The sequence below is a fragment of the Mytilus trossulus genome, chromosome 6 (assembly GCF_036588685.1).
Source record: "Mytilus trossulus isolate FHL-02 chromosome 6, PNRI_Mtr1.1.1.hap1, whole genome shotgun sequence".
NCBI classification, from domain to species: Eukaryota; Metazoa; Mollusca; class Bivalvia; order Mytilida; family Mytilidae; genus Mytilus; species Mytilus trossulus.
The window spans coordinates 42214860-42241199 of record NC_086378.1 but is presented as its reverse complement, the minus strand read 5'-3'; the positions used below and the strand labels follow the sequence as shown (position 1 = coordinate 42241199).

General features: G+C 31.4%; 1 protein-coding gene across 6 annotated transcripts in view; it reads right to left on the bottom strand.

Moving 5' to 3' along the window:
* The window catches only part of LOC134721361 (5-oxoprolinase-like), a 113853-nt gene that overhangs the window by 33741 nt on the left and 53772 nt on the right, over positions 1–26340 (bottom strand). For all 6 annotated transcript variants that reach the window (XM_063584313.1, XM_063584309.1, XM_063584312.1 and 3 more), the window contains 4 exons: positions 20358–20432; positions 9288–9370; positions 6711–6871; positions 2149–2246 (listed from right to left, as the gene is read on the bottom strand). In XM_063584313.1, coding sequence (XP_063440383.1) covers positions 2149–2246; positions 6711–6871; positions 9288–9370; positions 20358–20432 — 417 coding nt within the window. The remainder of the gene's footprint in view (positions 1–2148; positions 2247–6710; positions 6872–9287; positions 9371–20357; positions 20433–26340) is intronic.

Genomic DNA, 26340 nt, shown 5'->3' with positions numbered 1-26340 from the left:
TTGAAAGTAACAGTATAATCTTGACTCAAACCAATATGTTATAAAAAAGAAAACCAATTATTCTGATTGATTGGTGATACTTGTTCAACTATTTCAGGGAGAACAAAATTTAGTCAAATAAAACATTAAAATGCATTATCTGATTTGTCTCTTGACAGACAATAGAAAATAATTTGTACAAGCTTTGAAAACAAAAAGATTCTTATTTATCCGTTCTACAAGCCAGAACAATTTTAAATGGCTATAATTTATTTCCATGTTCTTATACTTTTTATTCAAGACACTGATTTCATGTCAACTCACGGCTGTTTCCTGGCTATCAGAGGGACTCCGGCATATCTCAAACAAACAAGAGGCAACTCATTTGACATAAAGTTAAAGTCCAGGAAAACTGGATTGGATATAGACACATTAGTGTGTTCATGGCTGCAATTTCTATTATGTAGATATTTACATATATATTATAGACACTAGAACACACCCGTGATATCGCGGGTCCGTGACTGAATTAAAGTATATCACTAATCTATAAGCCTTATTTTAGTATTGGTATTGTAATCTGATAAAGTCATGCTGATTATAATAAGTTTTGTATGCACAGTTTTCTCTGATTTCAAAATCTTCCTTTTTGAACCCGTTGACCTGGAACTTATCAATTGTTGGTTATAATAATTATTTGAAAAACAAAAGGGCTTGGAATGGTGTATTTTTAATCAACAGCATTACCCTATGTTAGTTATTAATAAAGTTGAATTCTTTGATTTGCTGTTTTAAGTCATGCCGGCTTACGAATTATAAAAACTGTACCCATACGCCTTATTTTAAGTCTAGATTTTTAGTATTCGTATTGTCATCTTAGAAAGTCATACTGATCAAAATACTACAATAAGGAACAATGTTACAATGATTAAATTTATTAGTGTCAACCCTTTGATTATAACCCGTGCATATAGCAAAGTCCTAAATACACCGTTTGGTGGTGCTCCTGTCAGATGTGGAACATACAGATAAGGTAATAGGTATCAGGTGAATATACTTTTGGTATCGGTTTCGACCCGGAACTTGTTAATTATTGGCAATATTAATTATGTGAAAAACAAAAGGATCTGGAGTGGTGTAATTTTTAATCAACACCATTGTCCTATATTAGCTATATATAAAGTTGCATTCTTTGATTTGTCATTTTTACCCGATGACGGCTGACAAATTGGACCTTGTTATTTTAGTATTATAGATGTTATGGTTTGACTATCCAAGGTCCTTACAAGTTGTTCCGTGCTTCTGTTTGATATTAAGGTTCCACTAAAGTCAAAATATAGGACACTTCATAAACATCTAAACTTTGCCTGTATTTTTCAACCTATAAGGAATAAAGTCATAAACTATGAAAACATATGTTCATTTAAACATACTTTACATATACACACTGTATAAATTGTAAATAAACTTAAAATTGTTATGTTGTGGCCAAACCGGTTCTTGGGGTGAACAATAAATTTTCAAAAAAATCTGGAAGCCTGCAAGACGACTTAATTTGCTTAAAATTGGTATGGACGAATACTATTACATGTAATGCAGGGCAAGCGCATGTTGATTTTTTATAAAATGTATTGATTTTCGAGTTTCAGTTTAATAATTTCATGTATCTAAGTGAACGAATATCGAAGGTACAATACAGAAATTGGAAAAAATATGCCATTAAAACATATGTATGTGACAAATCAGCATGCGCTTGCCCTGCATTACATGTAACAGTATTCGTCCATACCAATTTTAAGCAAATTAAGTCGTCTTGCAGGCCTGCAGATTTTTTTGAAAATTTAGTGTTCACCCCAAGAACCGGTTTGGCCACATCATAACAATTTCAAGTATATTTACAATTTACACAATGTGTATATATAAAGTATGTTTAAATGAACATATGTTCTCATAGTTAATGACTTTATTCATTAAAGGTTGAAAAATACAGGCAAAGTTTAGATGTTTATGAAGTGTCCTATATCTTGACTTTAGTGGAACCTTAAGATAGTAGAACAACAAGAAGCACCAGTAGATCACTTTACTTAAAATAGCAAAATCAAAGCATACCTACAATAGTTCAAGCAACATGTTTGTTTGTCGATGTCTAAAATGTGAATGATAACATACCCCTGCATCACAGTGGACTGAAGTCTTGGATCCAAGACTAACGATTCTGCCATCTTTATAAAACATCAGATTCTCACCTCTACAGCCAGGTTCACCACCTGAAAAGTATAAATTTACTCTCATATTCCGATGAAGCCAGGGTCAAAAGTTAAAAGAACACACATCATCTTTTTTCTATTCTATTGATCTATTTTATTAACAATTTCACTATTGTTGTTCAATATTTTTCTATCTTTGTAAATGAATGTCAATTATCTACTACTTATAATGAATTATTATTACATTACCATCTACATAATGCTGCTTTTCCTTAAATTGTATGAATTTATTGCCATTTTCTTGTCCAAAGTTTCATATGCCATTTGTGACTAATCAATGTAGTTGCAATTACATGAAGGGGAAAACATTAAATGTCTAACAAGATGAAAAACCTCAGGAAGAGTACTGATGCACAGTTATTTGTAACATTAATGTGTATAATAGAAAAACTTAATAAGTCTTTCCTTGAAGTCTTTGGGATCGTGGTTGATAGCTGTAGAAGGAGTTGAAAATTTGTACCCTCTCTATTATGAGTTTGACTGTCCCTCTGTTATCTTTCGTCCTTCTTTTTTACAAATTTTTGTTCCCAAGTATGCAAAGATCATAATGAATCCCTCAGACAATTTAATAACACATGTAGCAGTTGCAAAACTTCAATAACATACGATCTGCATGTGAAGTTTTAGGGATCAGGATTGAAAACTGTGGGAGGAGTTGATTACTGGTACCCAAATTAAGTACTCCCTGAAGACAACAGTATCATACTATCAAATCTGACACATTCAATCACAAATCTGTCAATCATAAAGAGTCAAAATATGAAATTATTTTTAGAATTGTATTTGAAATTTTGCAATGATATAGATGTAATTAAAAGAAGAATGTGCATGAGGACACAAATGTCCCGCTCAAGCTTGCTTATAATACTGAAAATACTGTTTTAGAGCATTTGCTGTCACTGCTAGTTTTCTAAAGACTTCTATTGTAATGTCATACAAAAAGAGGCAAAAGATACCTGTCAGAGGGACATTCAAACTAATAAGTCGCAAATAAACTGATAACACCTAGGCTAAAAAAGATAAACTGTTATCACAGAGATATGTCTCCCCTTTTTGTAATTATGATTATGCAAATGTCGAAATCAAAATAACAATACTTTAACATCTTACACAAGTTATGAAAATATTCAAAGTCAATGAACCATGACTGAGTTACCTGGCTAAACAATCTCCATGTAAATGAGATGTGCCAATGCTAATACAACTGCCAACCAAATATCATCATGACCAGATGACTTATTATAAGTCGTTCCCATATCTGAATACAAAAATTAACTAGTAAACTATAGAAAAGTTTCAAAGTCAATAAAAGGGGGTAGGGCTACATAATCTCCATGGAAACAACGCTTGCAAAGGCCAATAAATTTGCATACCAAATATCATTGACTTAACATGAGCAGTTCATTTTAAACTGATCTAATCACAAACTAATGCATGTAAACTAAGATAAGTCATTAGACTATGACTTAGGGTTGAGGCCAAGTATTCTCCATGGAATTGAGATGTGCCAATGCTTATACAACTAGATACCAATTAACATTTGCCTACAACTAACGGTTCCCCTTGAATTGACCTAATCACAAATACATGATAACTCAGAAAAAATCTCAAAGACCAAGACTAAGGGGGCGCAGCCAAATTATCTCCATAGAAATGAGGAATGCCGATGCGTACACAACTATATACATACCAAATACCATTGACCTACCACTTGTGGTTTCCCATAAACTGACCTAATCACAAACTAATACATGTAAAATAAGCAAAAGTTTTGAAGTCAATAGACCACGACTAAGGGGTAGAGCTAAATCATCTCCATGGAAATAAGATGTGCCAATGCTTACACAACTGCATACCAAATATCATTGACCTACTACTTGTGGTTCTCCATAAACTGATCTAATCACAAACTAATACATGTCAATAAGCAAAAGTTTTGAAGTCAATAGACCATGACTGAGGGGGCAGGGCCAAATAATCTCCATGGAAATGAGATGTGCCAATTCTTATACAGCTGCATACCAAATATGATAGACCTACCACTTGTGGTTCACCATAAACTAGACCTAATCACAAACTAATACATTGTTGACGCCGCTGTCTTCAGAAAAAACCTAAAGACCCAGAAAAAGCTGGGGGTGATATAGTCTTTGGTTTAACATTAAATTTGTTGTTAGAGTTCAAGCAAGAAAATGTGAGTATTTAACTAAGTATTGTGTATGAGTTTCATACACTTATTTGGCAAATTAAGGTAAAGTGTGGAAACGAAATGCCTGGTTTTGGCCCAAGAAAATAAAATGTTTGATAACTTTCTCAAATTGGCACATAATATTTAGAAATGCATAGGGTCAAGAAATATCAATGAAAAACATTACGATTTTTATGTGATGACGTCACATTTACGTCATTATATGTACCGTTTTCACAAAAATGATGAAAAAAAACAGAATTTATGCAATCTTCTATCTTTAATTCTGTTGTGGAAACATCGTGCGCAGCCAAGAAACAACAAAATGATTTAAACAGAAGCTTTATTATAACTATTGACAAAATCTCACTAAATATAAAGTTGTTTCTTGGGTGCGCACATATTTTTTCAATTTAAAATATACCTAAAAATTCAATGAAAAAACAAAGGAAATCACGAAATTTTACAAAATATACAAATTAAGTCATGATTTGTTGCCATGGAAACTTGTTCAATGTCCAAAGTTGTTTTGTTTTTCTGAATACCGTGTACCTTAGATATTGTACAGTAATTTAAAAATATGTATGATAACCTTTAAATTTGCAGTAATTTTTTGGCAAAATTAGGGCCTTATTGTCCCTACTACTTTGTTATGCTATTTTTCAAGTTATATGGTGGCATAATTCTTGAATGTTAAGTGACTCACTGCCCTTATCTTAATTGTGATTTTGATTTATAGGCGCGGATCCAGGATTCCGGATCGGGGGGGCGCAATGTTCATATTGGCCGAGCGGGGTGAGGCGAAATTTTTTTTGAGGTTATTTTTTTTGGAAATATTCTTCTGAAGGGGTGCAATGTAGGTATTTCGAACTATTGTGAGGTACAGTCAGCAAGAAATTAAAGTTTCAAGTAGAAACCACCTAAATCCAACCTGACAACAATCTACAATCACTAGTATCATGGACGGACAGATGTAAAACAATTTGTTCCTGTTCCGCGAAAAACCTCTCAGTTATGATGGCAAGGTCTCCTACAAACTTGAAAAATCTTCAACAATCTCCTAACACCAATAACTTACGCACTACATGTAAGAGATTCATTCTGCATATCTACGATAGAGTTTATAAAGCTGCAGCCCAAAACAGAAGCTGAAGATCATGCGAACATTTTATTTTGATTCTGTGTTCCTATGCAAACCAATCTACACTCAAGACACCAGCACTTCTAAAATAATCTATATATCAATATCAGGTCATAAATATCTGTCAACCAATCCTTGAAAGACATTGGTGCTGGTAGTTGTGATAAACAGACAAACAGAAACATCACAAAAATAAGAAGCCCAGGATTGCAGATTGTCAATGTGTCTTTAATAGCTATTCAACATGGTTTCAATTATGTGAAATGAAACCAGTTCACTTAAGAATTACCTTAACACCATCCTTGACAAACTTGGTTAGGACGATGGAAATGTACAGAGTTGACAGATAGACGGGCGGATTGAAGGAAGCAAAGTGAGACAAGACAGATCACATCACATGACCAATACTAGATACTAGAAGTAGATTTTTCAAACGAAAATTTCCAGGCCACTTTTCGCTGTGATTTTCAATTGTCCTTTCATAATATGTTTAATTTTTTTGATTTTTTGAGGTCGTGCCAGACTTTATATATACTGTGTTCGCCACAAACCACTAAAATCAGAATGAGATGCATTTACGAAGTTATTTTTTATTTTGTGAAGATCACAGCCATGCATGTAATACGGTATCATGACATAATTCGGCACCTCGATTATCAAAGAAATTGATTATAAAAACGGCAAATCCAATGTAACAATTTTTTGTACTTTAACTGCTAAAACATTTTTTTTAATTTTTCAGTCAGACACCTTCCTTTGAAGTATATAATATTTATAGAACTTGAATAAATCGTAGGTCAGTTGATTAGTAAACACGTTGATTCTGTTACTAAGTTACTTAGTATAGAAAGTCCCTGGTTAAACTGACTGTTTTATATACTTTGAATGTTAAGAAGGAATGGTCTCTTCTGATACTGAAACAAGTTGAAGACAACCCATACTTTGCAATTTTTAGGGGGGGGGGGGGGGGGAGCGCAAGGAAATCTTTGGTTAGAGTGCAGAAACAAAAACATTATGAATGGAAGGACATAAAGATGGTCAAGGGTGACACTAATGTCTCAATGCCCTTCTCATTCAACAGGGGCACAAACAAACTCACTCTGACATATTTATGTAGCTTTTATAATGCACCTACCAAACAGTCCATAAGGTTGAAAGACTCTTCTCTCAGTTAAAATAGACAAGGTCAAGGACTTTCTCCATAAATATTCTCTAATGACCCCATCACCTCCATGATGTCGACCTCTGCCACCAGTATCAGGGTTCAAATGAAATCTGTTCAATATTACAGGGTATCTGTAATACATGTACATTCATATTAAACATTTTCACACTTTTATTTCACCCATGACATAAAAACTGAGGCCTCAACTATATTTTCATTATGTTTTATGATGTAATTTCTGATTTCAAATTTTGACTTATTCTACGATGGAAGTAGAAAATCATCAAGAATCTTTCACAGCTTTCCTTTACTTATCGTACAACAATGTATCATCTGAGAAATATTAGATACTTAGAGACAAAATATGACACATTATCATTTATTTTGCCTTGTATTTACTCCTTGATAAATCTTTAAAACATAAAATTATAAAGCATTTTGCCTTGTAGTTTAAAATTTGAAAAAAAAAGGTTTTAAAATGGTTATTTAGGATGAAAGATTGCTCAGGCAGCAATGGAATTTTTAATTAAAACCAAATGAGGAAAGTTAGTAGACCACTTGGATAAATAACTCCTGCAAAGTTTATTTCATATTGGCTTAGTTGTCTTATAGAAGAAGATGAACATGTGATTTTCCGAAAGGGACTCTAAGGGAACAATGACACCATGATGGCTACCAGATCAACATCAAATAAGAATCATTTAAAGAGGGCTTTCATTTTAAAACTATTATATATTGTATTTTCAAGAGATTTTTTTAGTTTAAAATAGTATAAAATCAGAAGATAGTAGATTTCAAAAGGCATTCTCTTGGAAAATACTTTTTCTAATTCAATTTGTGTATGTACGAGCAAATGAAGTGCAATAAGAAATAAAGACTGCAATAGAATTGCACAGAAATAGTTCAAAACATAAATAACTATTCTGTGAGTTTTCCTAGCAAGACATTAACTCTACAGGAAGCTTGTGCCCTCCTTAAAAATGATCAAACTCATTCAACATCAGTTTATATTTTAAGCAAACATCTTGACATCACAAGCAAATATGTCAAAATTAAATCAATATATTTGAAATTTATCATGAATTATGTATGCTGTGTTTATTATTCTGAAATTATTAACGGATCTGATAACATTTTTATAGACTTGAAAAGATAAGAATACTGATAATCAACATTTTCAGCATGAAGAGAAAAATGTAACAAATCACTTTATTTTACATTATGTTTTATAATGGACACATTACAATTTAAAACAAAAAATCCCCAGATAAAAAGTAGTAATTGATGAATAGAGTTCTCCTAACCAAAGCCAGATCAAATAGATTGATGTTATACCACAGTCACAGACTTTAGATTGGTAACTTTCAGATAGTGATACAGGTTTTTCAGAAAATTGTTTAACTAGATATTCAATAGCTTTAAAATTGTTATATTTCTTAATTAAGCACAAACTACTTATTTAATTTAAGATATAAACTATTTGTTTTCACTTTTCATCAAGTCACAAGACTAAAACAATTCAGCTAGAACTCATAAATTCATTCATAGGTTGCTTCAGTGAAAAGTATTCTTGGATGTTTGATGATAATTAACTTTATTTCAGAAAGAGCACCTCATAACTAATTTTATGCTGAAGCAGTGAAAAAGTTCAAATTAATGCTTACAGAACTGCATTTTTTAATCAAAACAGTTATATTGAATGTAAACAGAATCACCAGATTGAAAAACACCCTGATGGACATTCAGTTACTGAAGTTAATGCAAACTTAAAACTAAAAACTGTTATGAAAGAGCTTTAAGATTAATCTTTTTTGGAAGATTGTGAAAACTAAATACCTTATAATGTGTTTAAATTTAAATTGATTTTCAGTTAAGATATATAATGGGGTCTGTACTAATTTACTGAGTGATATATATTTTTGATTTGGATAAAGTGGTATTAAATACCATATAGGTATGTTTCATTTAGTGTGTGAATATCAGAATGTATTTTGGAAACTGACATTTTTACTTTTTGAATTATAAGTATTGTTCTATTTTGTATAGTTTAACACTATCAGAGGTATTCTATGATAGAAATTTACATCCTAGTTATGGGAGATAACTACTTGAAATTCAAATAAACATTATTTCATAGCTGCTTCAACAGATTTTGCAAAAAGCATTAAAACCTACTAATTATTACATAATCAGTATTGTTTAATCTGTTCATTTAAGAATAGAGCCTTGAATAAATAGACATTTAATTGATACTGAAAGTGTTGTTACATAAAATAAGTCTGAACAGTACTATATTGATATATAATGGAAATGTTATCCCTACTTATTGTCCTGTTCTATAGGATTTAACTTATTGGTTAACACATTTTTCGGCCATTAATGAAAGAGGCTTTGTATTATATAAGTATGCTATGAAGTAATCAATCAAGTATCAAATACTTAGGAATATTACTGGGTCACATTTTCTGTATCATCATGTTTCTGTACAGATGTCAACAGATATCTCCCAAAACAATTAATAGTACAAACACAAGATACTATTCTCACCTCCTTTCCAGTATTTCTGGGTCTGTAATTCTAGTGTTGGTCATATGTGTATGTACACCTGCTCTTCCATTCCATGTAGGACCCTTTAATAGTCAAATATATCTAAGAATTTGTACAAAGAACATAATAGCTAGAAAACCAAACAAACTGTATTTTCAAAGCCACATCAATTGTGTTACAAGAGTAACTTTTACATTCAAATTAAGTTATATAATAAATTGCTTTGCTGATCGAAGTTGGATACAACTGCATAGGTCCAATCCTGAGGAGTTTGGACCAAAATGGACACAATATTAGCACTTGATACAGGTCTGAATTTGGATTGTAATAAATATTTGACACATAATATGTGTCCAAAATACTTGCTGTTACAAATTGCCCCCCTCCCTATTATTCATGATGTCAACCACTTTGTAGTAACCTACTTTATGTTAGATTTGGATATAAGAGTATTACCAATGGATGTGTGGAGAAACAGATGGAGAAATAGATGAGCTGTACTATGATCCTGCAACAAATACCTAAAATCCGGGGAAACCTAATTCTGATATATAGGTTTTATGCAATTTTATTTAAACAATCAAGCATTGTCTTAATATGCTGCCAAAATTTATTCAAAGGAACAGAATTAAAACAAATCAAATATTAACAGTAACAACTGTCATTTCCTATATTTAGAAATTCCATTTTTTATTTGAAACCCAACACAAACAAACAATTAATAGTACACAAAACTCAACATAGAAAACTAAAGATTAAGCAACAAGAAAATCAGACAGTTTTCTCTTTTGAATTGTTTTTCATTTGTCATTTTAAGACCTCTTATAGCTGACTATCATGTATGGATTAACCCTTTCCTCCATTGAATTTATTTTTTTGCATACTTGATTCGCATAGGATTTTTTTAATAAAATGCTAAACATATACTTTAAAGTATTAAGGCATTGCAAAAAACAACTATTTCATCAAATAAATTTAAGTCAGATATTCCTATGATATTCCTTTTCATATTGGATACCAATTTTATTAAGTCAACTGCAGACACTTTGTAGTCAAAGTGTTTCAACTGAGGTACTACACAGGCGTCAAAAGGCGTCATTATGGAGTAAGGGGGTGGCGTCAAAAAGCGTCATTATGGAGGAAAGGTGAAGGCTGTACAATGGTCAAGTTGTTAACTTCTGGCACATATAATCTCTGTTGGAAAGGTGTCATATTGGCAATTATACCACATCTTCTTATTTTTATATTGACCTTAAAGTACATACCTATTTACACTAATCTAAAGAGATATTCAAATCAATTAATGGATTTTCTGTCAATGCAGGGCAAAATCTAATTCATTTCCTTAAATTGTGTTCCATTTTGTTCTTCTTTAACATTCTGTAGTAAATTTGAATTAAAAATGTCAGAAAAGACAATCAGAAAAGGGAGGTAATCCATATCTTTTTTGGAATCTGACAAACTATGTTGTAAGTTATAAAGCTAATCTATCTGTTACAATTCTATAACCATATTACTGTCAAAATACTTGATAACAGCTGCAAATAAAGCATAAAACTAAATGTAGGTGCACATTTTCAATGTATTATCTGCACCTTTGGAATGAAATGGTTACATGTCACAAGATAACATGCAATATCACAACAATTATCAACAAATATGTTTACACCTACATGATTTATTTTACTTACACCTGAACTTCTAATTTATTTTATGTCATTTTATCAGTAGGTATTAATAAATTCTTTTAACATTTGAATTTTTCAATGAAGTAAATAAGATTGGACCAAACTTTTTGTCTTTGTTTAATGGGAAATTTAAATAAGACAAATTAATAGTTCATTGGCAAATCTCTTCAATCTAGTTATTGCCTTACAACTAGAGTAAACACATTATCAAAATTCAATTTATTATTGTGCATAACAAATTCTTAATTATTTTGAATTTCATATCAATTTTGAAAGAATTCACACGATGCAAATATGACTCAATCTTATACTTTAAAGATTCTAAAACAACTTTAATTTTTTGTGAACTGGGCTTTTGCCAGAAAATTAGGAAAAGAAAATGTGGGCCTGAGATGTCTCATTGAGCAACTGTTCATCTAATTGCACTGACTGACCTTAAAAACTTCATACACTGTAGTTGGTTTGAGAAATCCATGAAACAATCATAGGAAACAAGTTATTATTGTTTTGAGGAATATTTTTCAAATATAGATTTCCAAAACCTTAGTACAATGTGTTAGAAGTTGAGGTTGAGTATAAACCCATTGGCAACTGAAGAATATTTGAATATCAGGTTTTATCACATTCAAATTATAATGAGAATTTATGAAAATCTGTCCTTTTCCAAACAAAGAAATGGAAACACAAGTAAAATATTTATTAATGAAGAGTCAATACCATTAAAAATGGAGATCTAGCTCCATATTAGGAGAGAATTTTTCCAGACTAAATGGAGACCATCCATCCATGTGATCTGTAAGATCTGTTAGACAGAACATGAGGATAAACCAGTTCCTTCTGATGTTGATGTAATGATAATACAGACTATAACAGGATTAACTGGTACCCAGAACTTGTAGATGTAATGATACCAGTACTGCTACAAGTAACGACATTTTTGTCTTTTGATATAGCTGATTCAAATGTACTTTTATTGTTATCATGACCTAAATACTATTGGATAATAAAACAGCTTAGTAGACATAATACATATATGAAACATCTGCTTCATGCAATCAATGGTCAACTGAACATAGACTTTTATTCATCTTGGAAAACTCATTAAAATAAAACTTTAGATACACATGCTGAGACACATGCTTATTTAATTGATTCCATTTTGCAGAGGAAATTACTTATTATTTTTTGCAACATGCATCTAAAATTCAAAAACATGATTTCAAATATGTTTTATTTACTTTGTCATATTTGTAGCATTCTTCATATTTTTTCATGATAGGATTTGTTACAAGTATCATTTATGAATATACACATGCATGATTGATTTTTTTTTTTTTTTGTCCAGTAGCACATTTATTTCTATAGGAGTAACATTATGGGTTTTACATGCAGAGCAGAATCTGCTTACCCTTCCAGATCACCTGATATTAACCCTTAATTTGGTGGGTTGAAAATGCTAAGTCTAAGAAAGTTTCAGTATTTCTGGTGTAAAGGAGGAAAAGAGGAGACTGTGGATATGACATTTGTACATGGTAATTATGTTTTATGGTCTAATGATATAAATAGCCTTTTGCACAAGGTTATAAATACAGATGGAAATCAATATTACATTTTAAATTTGACAGTTATTCAAGACATATATATATATAGGCCACCAGCATATAATGAAAATGTTGAAATTATGGCAATAGCAAACATAAAAGATATACCATTTAGTCTTGCATCATTGAAACAGAAAAAATAACTGAACTGAAGTTACAGGGAAAAATTATCTCTGGAAATGAGATATGAGATAATTCCTTTACTACTGAATACCAAATATTAACTTATCATAAGTAAGTCCCCTTTCACTGACTTAAACATGTAAACTATTTAAAAATTTCAATGTCAATGGACTATAAATAAGCGGGGAAAGCCACATAATCTTCATGGAAATGAGATGTGCAAATGTTATTACAACACCAAATCAGTACAAAATATCATTGACATACAAGTAATGGTTCCCCTTAAACTGACCAAAATAGAAACTTTAAAATCTCAGCAAAAGTTTTGAAGTCAATAGACCATAAAACAGGGGCAGGCCATATAATCATCATAGAAAAGAGATGGAGCAATGTTTATATAACTACTTACCAAATACCATTGACTTACCATTTACCGTTCCCCTTAAAACAACATTACCAAAATTACTAAAAAGTTATTGATGAGGCTTACACCATAATTTTTGAGGCGAGACAATAAATGCAGGGCAGAACTCATTGGTTTGAAATGTTTAAAAGTATGTCCTTGACTGGCGATCCTGCAAAGGCTTATCCAACCAAATAAAACAAAAATATACCATTGAGAGTGTCTTATAGATCCTAAAAGCTGAAACACATGTTACAAATCATCACTATGGAGATGCTGAATAAGTATGAATTCATACTGTCCTGAGAAAAATGTGACAAAAAATATTAAGTTAATTCAACATATTCAAAAATTCAAAGTATTGGCCAAAAAAGGGAAGGAAACTGGCGAATCCAAAATGACAGATCCAAAAAGTGTTCACATGTTACAACAACAGTCAGAACTGTCAAGCTGCTGACCAAATATGAAGTTATTCTGTTGATTACTTTGAGACAAAAGTGTGACAAAATTATTTATTGGACGAACGAACAGACTGACAACATGATGGTAGGATAGTCCCCCATGTCTAGATTGGAAGTATGATATACATTTAAAGAGTTTAAGCTTGTGTTATAATTTGTACCAATCTCCACCCAAGATCTTTATTGTTAGACAATTGACAATTACTAAGAAGATTCAAGATTCAAGATTCAATATTTTATTAAAGTCTCACTACTTGCAATACATAAATATACAGTACATACAGAGTAAATACACAATATAAAACAGACAATACACAAATATAAATTACAAGTACCATTCTATTAAGAATTATGAGAGACTATAAAACCATTTCTATATAAAACTAGTTAAAATACATACGATTATTAAAATCATTTCATTTTAAGAATATAAAAAGGTATTTCTTCTACTTAAAATATCAAAGCAGGTTTTGGCAACCATATCATAACAATTAATGTTTTTAAATAAATAAACAAATTTATCATCATCAGACAAATCATTAAAATCTACATTATATTTCATAGCTTCGCTATATAAACAAAAGCGCAAATCTGCATATAAAGGACATGATAGTATTACATGTTTTTCGTCTTCTATGTTATCATTACACATAAAACACACTCTTTCATCTACATTTTTATTTTCATACCGCCCTGTTTCAATTCTCAACGGAGCTACTCCGCATCTAAATTTAGCAAAAGCACTTCTATATCTATAAGATAATGTTTTAGATAAATATAATTCACTACCATAACTGTCTTTAAACAATTTATAAGTCCGCAATTTTTTACCAACATCTTGTGTTAATATTCTATTTTGCCAATTTTCTATATACTTATCAAGTAAAAATTCTTCTATCTGCATAATATTTTGTTTACACAGTACATTATTTAAATCAGTATACAAATCTAAATTACATTCTTTAAACTTAGACATAATCCTAAAACACCAATTTCTTCTCTTATTAAGAGCATTTCTATAACACCCTATAAAAATTCTATAATTTAATCTACCTGTGCACATTATGTTACATCTAGCCCAGTGTCGAAAAACACAAGTCCACTGCTTAACACTTGGAGGTCTCCAGCCCATATCCCCTTGAATTGCATCGTTTGGGGTATATTTACCCACACCCATAAAAGACCTGATAGCTCTGTTCTGGACAGCATTTATACATGAAAAATCTCTGGTGCCCCAAATGGCTGCACCATAACTTATTACTGGCCAGACCAGGCTATCAAATAATTTAGTAAATGTACTGTACTGGAAACCTCCATGGGCCTTACTCTTTACAATAATCAAACTTAATGCCCTGTTAGCTGATTTGGCTACAGCTTTAGCCATTACATCATAATTTAAAAATTCAGTTAATAGTAAACCCAGATATTGATAGCTTTGTACAATACATATCTGCTTATCATTAAATAAAAACACTGTTGTTGTCTGCTGTACAGAAGGATTTCTAAAGTGTACAATTTTAGTTTTCTCGTGATTAACATCAAGTATCTGAAAGGCTTACAGCTTATGCTACTACATAAAGAGATAAAAAAAATATACCAGTATATATTTTAATTGACTCACCATCATATAATTATGTCATGAAATATAAATAATGTATAACACCTATATAAATAACATTAAAAAACATACCAGGCTGAAATAATTTTGTTATGAAATAGAAAAAAAAAAGAAGGATTGTCTACTTTGTTACAGTGCTTATCCAGTGACCTTTGAGGTATCACATTAGCAATGACCAAAACAGTTTACCAAATTGCAGTTAGATTTCTAATCCAACTAACTAATCAACTGGTAAAATATTTTAGCAGATTGCTCAAGTGAAATGTTGTTAGTAAAAAGTGAGTGCTGTAAAATAAAAAGTTATACTTACCATCCAGATCCAGTTAGTTGATACCTTTGTCAATCATTTCTAACAAAAATAATAGCTTACTATAGTATGAGTCACTGAATAAAAAGGTATAATTTTGACATGGAAACTTCTATCATAAATAAATATTATAAATGAATAGTTCAAAACATTGTTTTGTAGGTGTATATTTTATAGCTTTGTCTTCTAAGATGAAGTTATTGTGCAATTGTGATTCTAATAACATTTTCTATACAAATTACTGATCTGCTGGCATTAAAGGGAACTAATTTATATTGAGTTCAAATGTACACTAAAAATTTAATCAATGATACATACCAGGCTTATGATTTTGCCTACAAAAGATTCATCAATACACTAGAATAAAAAAAAAAATGAAATGCCAAATTAGTATGAAGTTGAAATCATAGAAATAATGTTACAAACAAATTAAATGGGGAAATTTGATATTTGTCAGACAGAACAAAATTTAGCTGATTATCAGTCATGTGAATTATTTCCCTTTATTGCCAGCAGATCAGTAATTTGTATAGAACATATTATTCGAATCACAATTGCACAATAACTTTGTCTTAGAAGACAAAGCTATAAAATATACACCTACAAAACAATGTTTTGAACTATTCATTTATAATATTTATTTATGATAGAAGTTTCCATGTCAAAATTATACCATTTTATTCAGTGACTCATACTATAGTAAGAAATTATTTTTGTTAGAAATGATTGACAAAAGTATCAACTGACTGGATCTGGATGGTAAGTATTACTTTTTATTTAACAGCATTCACTTTTTACTAACAACATTTCACTTGAGCAATCTGCTAAAATATTTTACCAGTTGATCAGTTAGTTGGAGTAAAAATCTAACTGCAATTTGGTAAACTGTTTTGGTCATCGCTAATGTGATACCCCAAAGGTCACTGGATAAGCACAGTAATGCAATGATTTTTAAAGGAGGTTGTATTTTGTATTGAGGCGATATAGCACATATGAATGATAATATAAAGTGACATTCCACAGAAAATAGGTTTTATGAATTCAAATACAAGTCATAATGCTTATTCTGATAATTGCAGTTAAACCATGTTCAGGTTTTTTTTTCTGCAGACTTTTATAATTAAACAATATTATGTAACTCTGCCAAGACATAGTTATAAGTTAAGCCAGTACTGCATGTTTTTATAGCCAAGTTTTTACAATACACTCCATGTAATGTTACAAAACAATGTCGCTCGGAAACCACATTTGTCATTCTGCATTAAGTATTTATTCTGATGAATTGCACTTTGACATTTCTTTGAAGAATGTCCAACAAAAAATAAGCACATAATACATACTACTTGAACTCAATGATTTGTTGATTACATATTAAAGCATTCATATTAACATGTTATAATATAATAATGATAATGAGTTACTTAACTATAAATAATTTTCTGATCATTAATGATAATAATATGAGAAAAAGAAGATTTTAAGGAAGCAACAAAAAAAAAATAGAGAGCCGTGGTGTAGTGGTTAGTGCATCGGACTACTAACACAAAGGTTCCTGGTTTGATTCCCGTTTGGGATGAAAATTTCAGGAACTCAATTTTCGGCTCTCCCTTGACACTATTCGCGAGTATGGTCTTGAGGAAACGATGATAGTCCGTCGGACGGGGACGATAAATGGCTGACCCGTGTTAAGAGAGAGCCATATCTCTTGCACGTTAAAGACACCCTTGTAGATTTCGAAAAAGAGTAGGCTAATGCCGCTACAAGGCAGCACTCGCACCCGCAAAGTGGAAAGGGATTAATATAAGTTGCAAAACTTGTTTCCCAATCCACTATAAATAAATATGTTTAAACTAACAAAAAAAATCACAAGTAAAAAAATCAGAGATCACCATTGGAAAAATATTACATTAAAAAACTCAAGATTAAGCTATTGTGAATGTCATCCAGGTTGGAAATAGTTGCATTAGATTGGTTAGAAGTTCCTTCTGCACTAATGGAATTATTTTGTTTGTTAAAACTTGAAAATTCTGATAAAAAGTTGAACTCCATAAGTCATGAACTATGAATGGTAGGCATATAGGGCTCAAATAGTACATATACTTGATGAATAGGGCCAGAAAGGTTTGGTCCTAAAATTCAAACTTGACATATCATAACTAAAATCCAATATCTCCATTCTTTACAATTCTTAATCTGAATAAACCAATAATTTTCAGTTTACTGTTTGCCTTAAAGTAACAATTTTTGTATGCTACACATGATATAAATTCAATGTGTTATTTGTGCTGTTTACTTCATTTTAAAGGCTAAATCCTTCTGGGTCTATATAAATCAGATACAGAAAGATGCATATATTATAGTCAGATAATCATCGACTTAACAAAATACAGTGGCCGATCCAGGGGGGGGAGTGTTTCCAAGGGTTGGATCCCCCCTTTTTTTGGCTGATCAATGCATTTGAATGGGGACATATAGTTGGAACACACCCTGTATCCTGTGTTAAGACCCCCCCATCCTTTTAAAATATATCATATCCATCCTTCAAGAATATATGTTAAACATGTAAAGTGCACTTAGGTTTGTACTACACCAAAGCTATTATAATAATATAAATGATCACTTTAAACTTTTCAAAAATTTTATACAAATGGTGGTAACAGCTAATAATGGATATTCAGGATACAAAAACTGAAACCCTCACTTTGGGAAAATTAATAAATATGGTGCTCTTCAATACATTTTTTTACACCATAGAAAAAAATCAAATAATTCTCACTTTCAAAAACTACTGAACATTGATCTTTGATGTTATATCAATCTGATGTTTGACTGATGACTAGAGTTAACCTGTTAGATCACAGCAGTGGTCTCTGATTAAAAGATCAACAAATAAGCAATCATTAATCACCAGCTAATCAGCTCAGGTCAGTGGCTTAATGTCCTGTATAGTTTTAGTGCTTCACTTCAATGTGCCAAAAACCATATACAATCTCTTCTGTTTTCTTATCAAATTCCAAAATGAAGAAGTAGTTCATCTCAGTATGCTAAAGCTATATACCTGCTTACCTACTTTTAGTTTACTTTTGAAATTTGACAGCTACACTTAGGTGGGAGTCAGATTTCTAAGCGTAGTTTTTATCATTTAACAGACATGGAGAACATCCAAAAAATTTAATAGACTTTACATTTTCAAATGGGTATTCAAAGTAAAAGTAAACTCACAAAAATACCAAACTCTGAGGAAAATTAAAAAAAATATTAAATATTTCACAAAATAATATTTTCTCTTTAACTTTTAATAGTAGAAAAGTATCTGACACATTAGCAATGCTTTCTATTATTAATCTCTAGAAACCGTCTAGGAATAATGATCTTCAGTGGTAAGTACCACTTATGAAACCATGTTCATTAGTTCATTGTTCTAGTACTACTTTTGTGAAACCATATTGTTCCATGGTCTGTCAACACCATATGTAAAAGAGTTTTAGAAATCAGCAAAATACCATTAATTGTAAAATTATGTCCTAGGTAGCCTAATTATCACTAATATATAACCATATTCTTAAGTTGTCTGAATATTACTGATGTAAAGTAATGTTCTTCACTGGTCTGAGAACCACTCATGGAAAACAATGACATTCCATTTTATGAGTACAACTTATGTAAAACCATGTTCTTTAGTTTTTAGTTGGGTTGGTTGCTTAGTCTTTAGTTTTCTTTGTTGTGTTTCATGTCCTGTTGTTTTGTCTTTTTCTTCTTTTGCCATGGTGTTGGTCATTTTGCAAAATTTTTTAAATAGAAGGACACATAGTCAGATTTAAAGGAGGTCAATTATAACAATAACTCTTTCCTGATCTTGTACACATTTAAATCAACAAATATTGACAAGTCCAAGGGCTGTTATTTGGTCAAAAGAAGATTGACTGATTTTAATATGTTGCCAGACAGATAAATAAACCGTACAATTTGTCTTTTCAGAAACTAAAGGACTATGAGTAATCTCACTGTTCACACACCAAAATGAAAAAAGCATTACGTCATCAGCAGTTGAATTTCCATTCTTAACCCTTACCATGCGGTGACCGTCTTTTGACGGGCGGACCCTAATAACCGTTATTTGGCTCCAAAGGCATTCCATACTTTTAGAAGTCCACTTTATGATACTTATTTTAAAATTCATGTATGTCCCGTCAACCTGAGGCTATCCATATTCACGTTTCTCATGTATAAGTAGCATTTTGAGCACAAATACGGACTTGGAAAATTGAAATTGGCTAAAACTCGGTTTTCTGGAGGGGTAGGCTTCACATCTGTATCTTACACAAGAAGTTCAGAGGCATAAAACTGGCAAAGATAGTGCAAACCCACGGCCATATAACTACTGATCATTATTATTAATGAAATATGCATAGGAAACAACTACTTCCGGTTTTGGGTCCATTCGAAGTCAAAAATCGGCAAAAATCGTGAAATTCGGTATTTTGGGTCCAAATGACCTTCTGTAGACTGATGAATCAAGATCAGATTCACTCCGATCTAACAACTGTTGGGGTCAATTTGTTCACTAGGGTCCACTCTACACGCAGGCTACAGCTGGATACCTGAACCAGCAACCCTGGGTCTTCTGGGTCAAGAGAAGGGGTGAAAAATCGGCAAAATTGACGCTTTTTGCACCTGATGACCCTCTTTGGGGCAAATTTCCGCCAAAAAAATGGCATTGTGCAACTTTCATCACAGGCAGAACTATTTGATTGAATTCTTTAATATAACATAACACCAATTTGAAAAATTGTTTAATTTGATGATTTTCCATTCATTAATGTTTAGATTTGACCAGGTGATTTTGATCTAACTCTAATCCATACTTACAGCCCCTGCTCCACCAGCTACTGTCTCGTAATGTCCAAAATGGTCATCTCCAAATGTTATGTTGTTCATACAACCCTGGAAAAAAAAAGAAAAATTATGATTGAATTCCATAAGAGTAAGGAAAACAGGATATATATTATAATTAATTAAGGGGGTCTCATGGGGGGGTTCCAATTCCAGATCTCGCTTACTGTTTTGTCAGATTCCCGTATCCCGCTTACACTATGTACATAAGCAATTCTCATTTTTTTGTTCCCGCAAGACCTCATTTCCCGTTTTCCCCACTAAATAAGTTGACTTTCACATGTTATGCTTACAAAAAATCTGCAATCCCGCGTCAGGCTTAGACCTCAATGAGACCCATATTAATGTTAGATAAAAAGTGTTGATATTAAAAAGAAAAAAAATACATTTTAATAATTGCATTCTTCATTAAGATGACACTTGAAATTGCTTTGATTATTTATTTGATGACTGTGGCCAAGTTTGGTTCAGTTGTTTCAAGAGAAAAGTGTTGAAAAAGTTATGGCAATAGACAAATACGAAGGACATCAAACTATTGCGTTAAAGCTGACACTGCATGGCCATATGAGCTAAAATGCAGTCTGAGATGATAATACAATGATTTTCACAACCTGATTTCATTATACACTGTAATGTTAGAGCAGCTTGGTTATCATCCTCAAACAGAATGGAGAAGAAGATATGTTGTGTATATATTCATGAAAGTGATCCATACCCGACACTGTTAATCTTATTTTAATGCAACTATTTTTTGGTTTTTGAACCACAATAAACATCCAGGTGCATGACAGGAAAGATTACAGACATACATTTTCCAATTTGACTGGCAGAAGTCATTCTACCTGACATATACAGATGCAGGTAAATATTACCTATATCATCAGGTATGCCACATGTGTATGTAATAATAAACTATAGGATAGCTTTAATAAAGATGCTCCTTTTAACCAGATGTGTTTAATCAGGTGTAGCACAAATGGTTTTTATTTTACAAATTATCAGCTATCATAAAACGAGCTTTCTTTGATGTTTTAACTTACAATAATTCTGCCTATTTATACAAAACATAGTTAATTGACTTCTACTATTCTTTTCTGTCATATTGTATTTCTTGCAACATCAGTTTTACAGACTTATGTAATTATAATGAACTGTTTACATAAGTATATATTTTGTTAACACAACAAGATATTGAGCATCAGTTTTATGACTGAGTTTATAACATTTTATTCATTCGAGTAAAATATGTACCTTTTGATAATTTTTCCTGAAACATCACCAGACACTGTTAATTATATGTATTGGCATATACTATATTTCTATCCTTTCACATTCATTCTACCCCCTTCTAATATTTATATAAACTACTTTTGCAATGAAAGATTTTCCCAAAATCAAATTTATGTATTTTTCAAAATATGCTCAGCTTCTCCATTGCCTTCATGTTAGATGTCATTTTTTTTAAATTAAAATAAAATAAAGATAAAATAAGAGATACCATACTACCATCAATACTCACAAAATGATATTCCTGTCCCAAAACAAAGAATTGGCAAATGGTATGACCTTTAATCGTATTTGCAACCTAAATTACGATACAAATGAATATGAAAAATATAATGGCTCCAAAAAGTCTAAATTATAACTTTACAAAATTTAAAGTTATTTTGATATTTAATTTTTAACTTTTTCCCATTTAATTTTGTTATTTTCAGCTTATGTTCATATTTCTAGTTATCAAGCAAACAGGGAAACATGCTAAGTTTTGTCAAAAATAGTCAACAGTAACCTATATAGTGTTTACTTCTATGTCATTTGGTCTCTGGTGGAAAGTTGTTCCAATAGTTTTTTCAACTTTTTATAGGCTGGGTATTGATCCTTTTTTTTATTATGATGCTGTTTTGTAATTTTATTGTGGATCAATATGTGACTCTTTAAATAAACTATCATTTATCTTATCTTATCTATTAGTAATGTTCAAATTGTTTATTTTTATGTTTGAGGGCAATAACTTCCTTCAAAAGTCAATTTATAGTTTCATTCATAATATTTTTTTTGTATTTTTGTAGATCTCGTACTACTGAACATTACTGCTTATAATTTGCTGTCAACATCTTCTGTCTATCATAGTTTTAGATACTAACATTGGTGAAAAAAGTCATTTAGGACCTATAAATTATATAAGAGATATTTGATCGGCAATTTTGACATGATTGCAGGGAGATCTTAACATTCTAAGCTTATTTCCTCATATCTGACCTAATGTGACTTTTTTTTAAAAAGATACAGGTCTTCAAAAGTTTAACTATTACCTACAATTTTTAATCTTTTTAATGTTTTTTTTTGCCATGATGGCCATGTTGGTTTGCTGGGTAGAATGACAAAAGATGATGAGGATGGACGCCAGATGATGATAACAGCTCACATGGACATTGGGCCAATTGATGTAAAATGGCCAGGAGCATGACTTTAACAACTATACTTTATTAGAATCTTTCGTAGCAATGAGATAAAATTAAAAATCCATTTTGGTAAGCCATGTAGCCTTTTAATTATATGTTTTCTCACTTAATTCTTGTGAGTCCTTCCATTATAAGAACCTTCCATCTAGCATTTTTGGGTGAATAAATCAACTTACATAAAATCAATTTGCAGGATATTTTTCATAAAACTATATCTGATCTATCATTTATTGTAACTGAGAAATTGTACAGTTCACAGAAAATAAAACACCAATCAATGAACAATGAAAATGAGGTCAAAGTCATATGATCAGAGACAGACGAATATGTACCCATTAAAATCAGTCCATTGACCAAATCAAACTGACCCATGATTTATAGATACATGTACTGAGAAATGGACCAAACCATGAACATTATAAATGTTGATAATTGATCCATTAAAATGAGGTTAAGGTTGAATGATCCCTGTTATTTGCTTGACAGCAAAGTTCAGCTAAAGTTAGTTGCAAAAACCTTTGTTTGTCCTGACTATTAAAATACAAAAAAATCTGGCTATCTAATTGAGAAAAAAAATCTATTGTAGACAACTGAAATAAAACTAGTTTTTTTAGCATAACTATATAATAAACATTGTTCTCATAACTGTCTAAAACACTTTTCTCAAACTGAGTAATAACACAGCAATAATTTATCAACAACACTAAATAACATTTCTACTATTTAATTAATACAAAAATACTTTTAATTTCACAAAAAAACATAAATGTTTGGCAAAAGAACAACTAATACAGAGCTGTGCAGTAACACAGAGTGTAACAAGAATGTGTCCATTGTACACGGATACCCCACTCACACTATCATTTTCTATTTTTAGTGGACCATGAAATTGGATTTTAAACTCTAATTAGGAATTTAATTAGAAAGATCATATCATAGGGAACATGTATATTAAGTTTCAAGTTTATTGGACTTCAACTTTATCAAAAACTACCTTGACCAATAACTTTTAACCTGAAGCGGGACAGACAGATGAACGGACGGAAGGACGGACGAACAAACGAATGAAGGGACCCACAGAACAGAAAACATAATGCCCCTCTACTATCATAGGTGGGGCATAAAAACTAAAGAAATGTCTGCTTCACTATTGACAGAATGTATTTTGCTTTGAGATATACAAAGAAAGACAAGTCAGACACCATTTAGTTTGTAAGGGGAATTTGTTATTGTATTCAACAAGAAGGCTTGCAAACAAAATCATCATGGTTGTTAGAATCTTTACATAATAAATAGAATGTCATTAAAGTTTCAAATAAAACTACTATCATTAGAAACTTATATAAAATTACTATAATCAAAATTTAAAATAAAATAAATATTAAACTTCAAAATAAAATTACTGTCTTTAACAAGGACTATGTATTTCTCACACAGAAATGTTGGACACGTTAATATTTATTAAAAAAAGCTATAGATATAGGTAGCTACTTATTAATCCTCTGGGTCTGACATTTGTAGTGTTACTTATATGTGTTGCTTTAAATTTATAGTTAAATTAATTAATAATGTTTAAAAAAAATCTTACTTAGTTGTTAGCTTCGAAGTTATTTAGTGTCTGGTAGAGAGACTATATCTATCTCCTTTTTATCATTTTCCTGAAGAGCAAATGGTACTGAAAAATATGTTTGATTTTTTCTTCAAATGTTTACTCAAGATCATTTTTGATAATTACTAGTAGTAGTATATAAATAAGCAAAGACAAGTACAACTTTATGACTAACTTTTCCAGATATTTAAATAACAATAGTGCACACGCTGAAATGACCTAAATATAAAGCTTTATTACAACTGTCACATAAACTCAACATGAACCAAAGACAAGAGTGCACACGCTGAAATGTCTCGCCTTTTTTACTAATCATTGATATTATGTTGATAGACCTAAATATAAAGCTTCATTACAACTGTCACATAAACTCAACATGAACCAAAGACAAGAGTGCACACACTGAAATGTCTCGCCTTCTTTACTTATCATTGATATTATGTTGATAAACCTAAATATAATGCTTTATTACAACTGTCACATAAACTCAACATGAACCAAAGACAAGAGTGCACACGCTGAAATGTCTCCCCTTTTTTACTAATCATTGATATTATGTTGATAGACCTAAATATAAAGCTTTATTACAACTGTCACATAAACTCAACATGAACCAAAGACAAGAGTGCACACACTGAAATGTCTCGCCTTCTTTACTAATCATTGATATTATGTTGATAAACCTAAATATAATGCTTTATTACAACTGTCACATAAACTCAACATGAACCAAAGACAAGAGTGCACACACTGAAATGTCTCGCCTTCTTTACTTATCATTGATATTATGTTGATAAACCTAAATATAATGCTTTATTACAACTGTCACTGCTTATAAATTAAGAAAAACAGATTAAAACACAAACACTTAACACTGAGCAATGGACTGAGAAACTGGGGTCAAGGTCAAATAAAACTTGCGTAACAGACATATAGTTAACAAGAATGTGTCCATAGTACACGGATGCCCCACTCGCCCTATCATTTTCTATGTTCAGTGGACCGTGAAATTTGGGTCAAAACTTCAATTTGGAATCAAAATTAAAAAAATCATATCACAGGGAACATGTGTACTTAGTTTCAAGTTGATGTAACTTTAACTTCATCAAAAACTACCTTGACCAAAAACTTTAACCTGAACGTCGCACTATCATTTTCTTTGTTCAATGGATCATGAAATTGGGGTCAAAACTATAATTTGGCATTAAAATTAGAAAGATAATATCATGGGGAACATGTGTTCTAAGTTTCAAGTTCATTGGACTTCAACTTCTTCAAAAACTACCTTGACCAAACACTTTAACCTGAAGCGAACAGATGCACAGACAGACGAACGAACGAACGAACAGAGGCACAACCCAGAAAACATAATGCCCCTCTACTATCGTAGGTGGGGCATAATAAAAAATATTTCCATACACCAAATATAGTTGACCTAATGCATAAAGTATTTGAAAAATAGACCAAAACTCAAAAACTTTGACCACTGAACCATGAAAATGAGGTCAAGGTCAGATGACACCTGTCAGCTAGACATGTACACCTTACAAGCACTCCATACACCAAATATAGTAGACCTATTGCATGTAGTATAAGAAAAGCAGACCAAACACAAAAACTTAACTATTGCCACTGAACCATGAAAATGAGGTCAAGGTCAGATGACATCTGCCAGTTGGACATGTACACCTTACAGTCCTTCCATACACCGAATATACTAGACCTATTGCTTATAGTATCTGAGATATGGACTTGACCACCAAAACTAACCTTGTTCACTGATCCATGAAATAAGGTAAAGGTCAATTGAAAAATGTCTGAAGGGCATGAGGACCTTGCAAGGTACGCACATACCAAATATAGTTATCTAATTATTAGCTCACCTGGC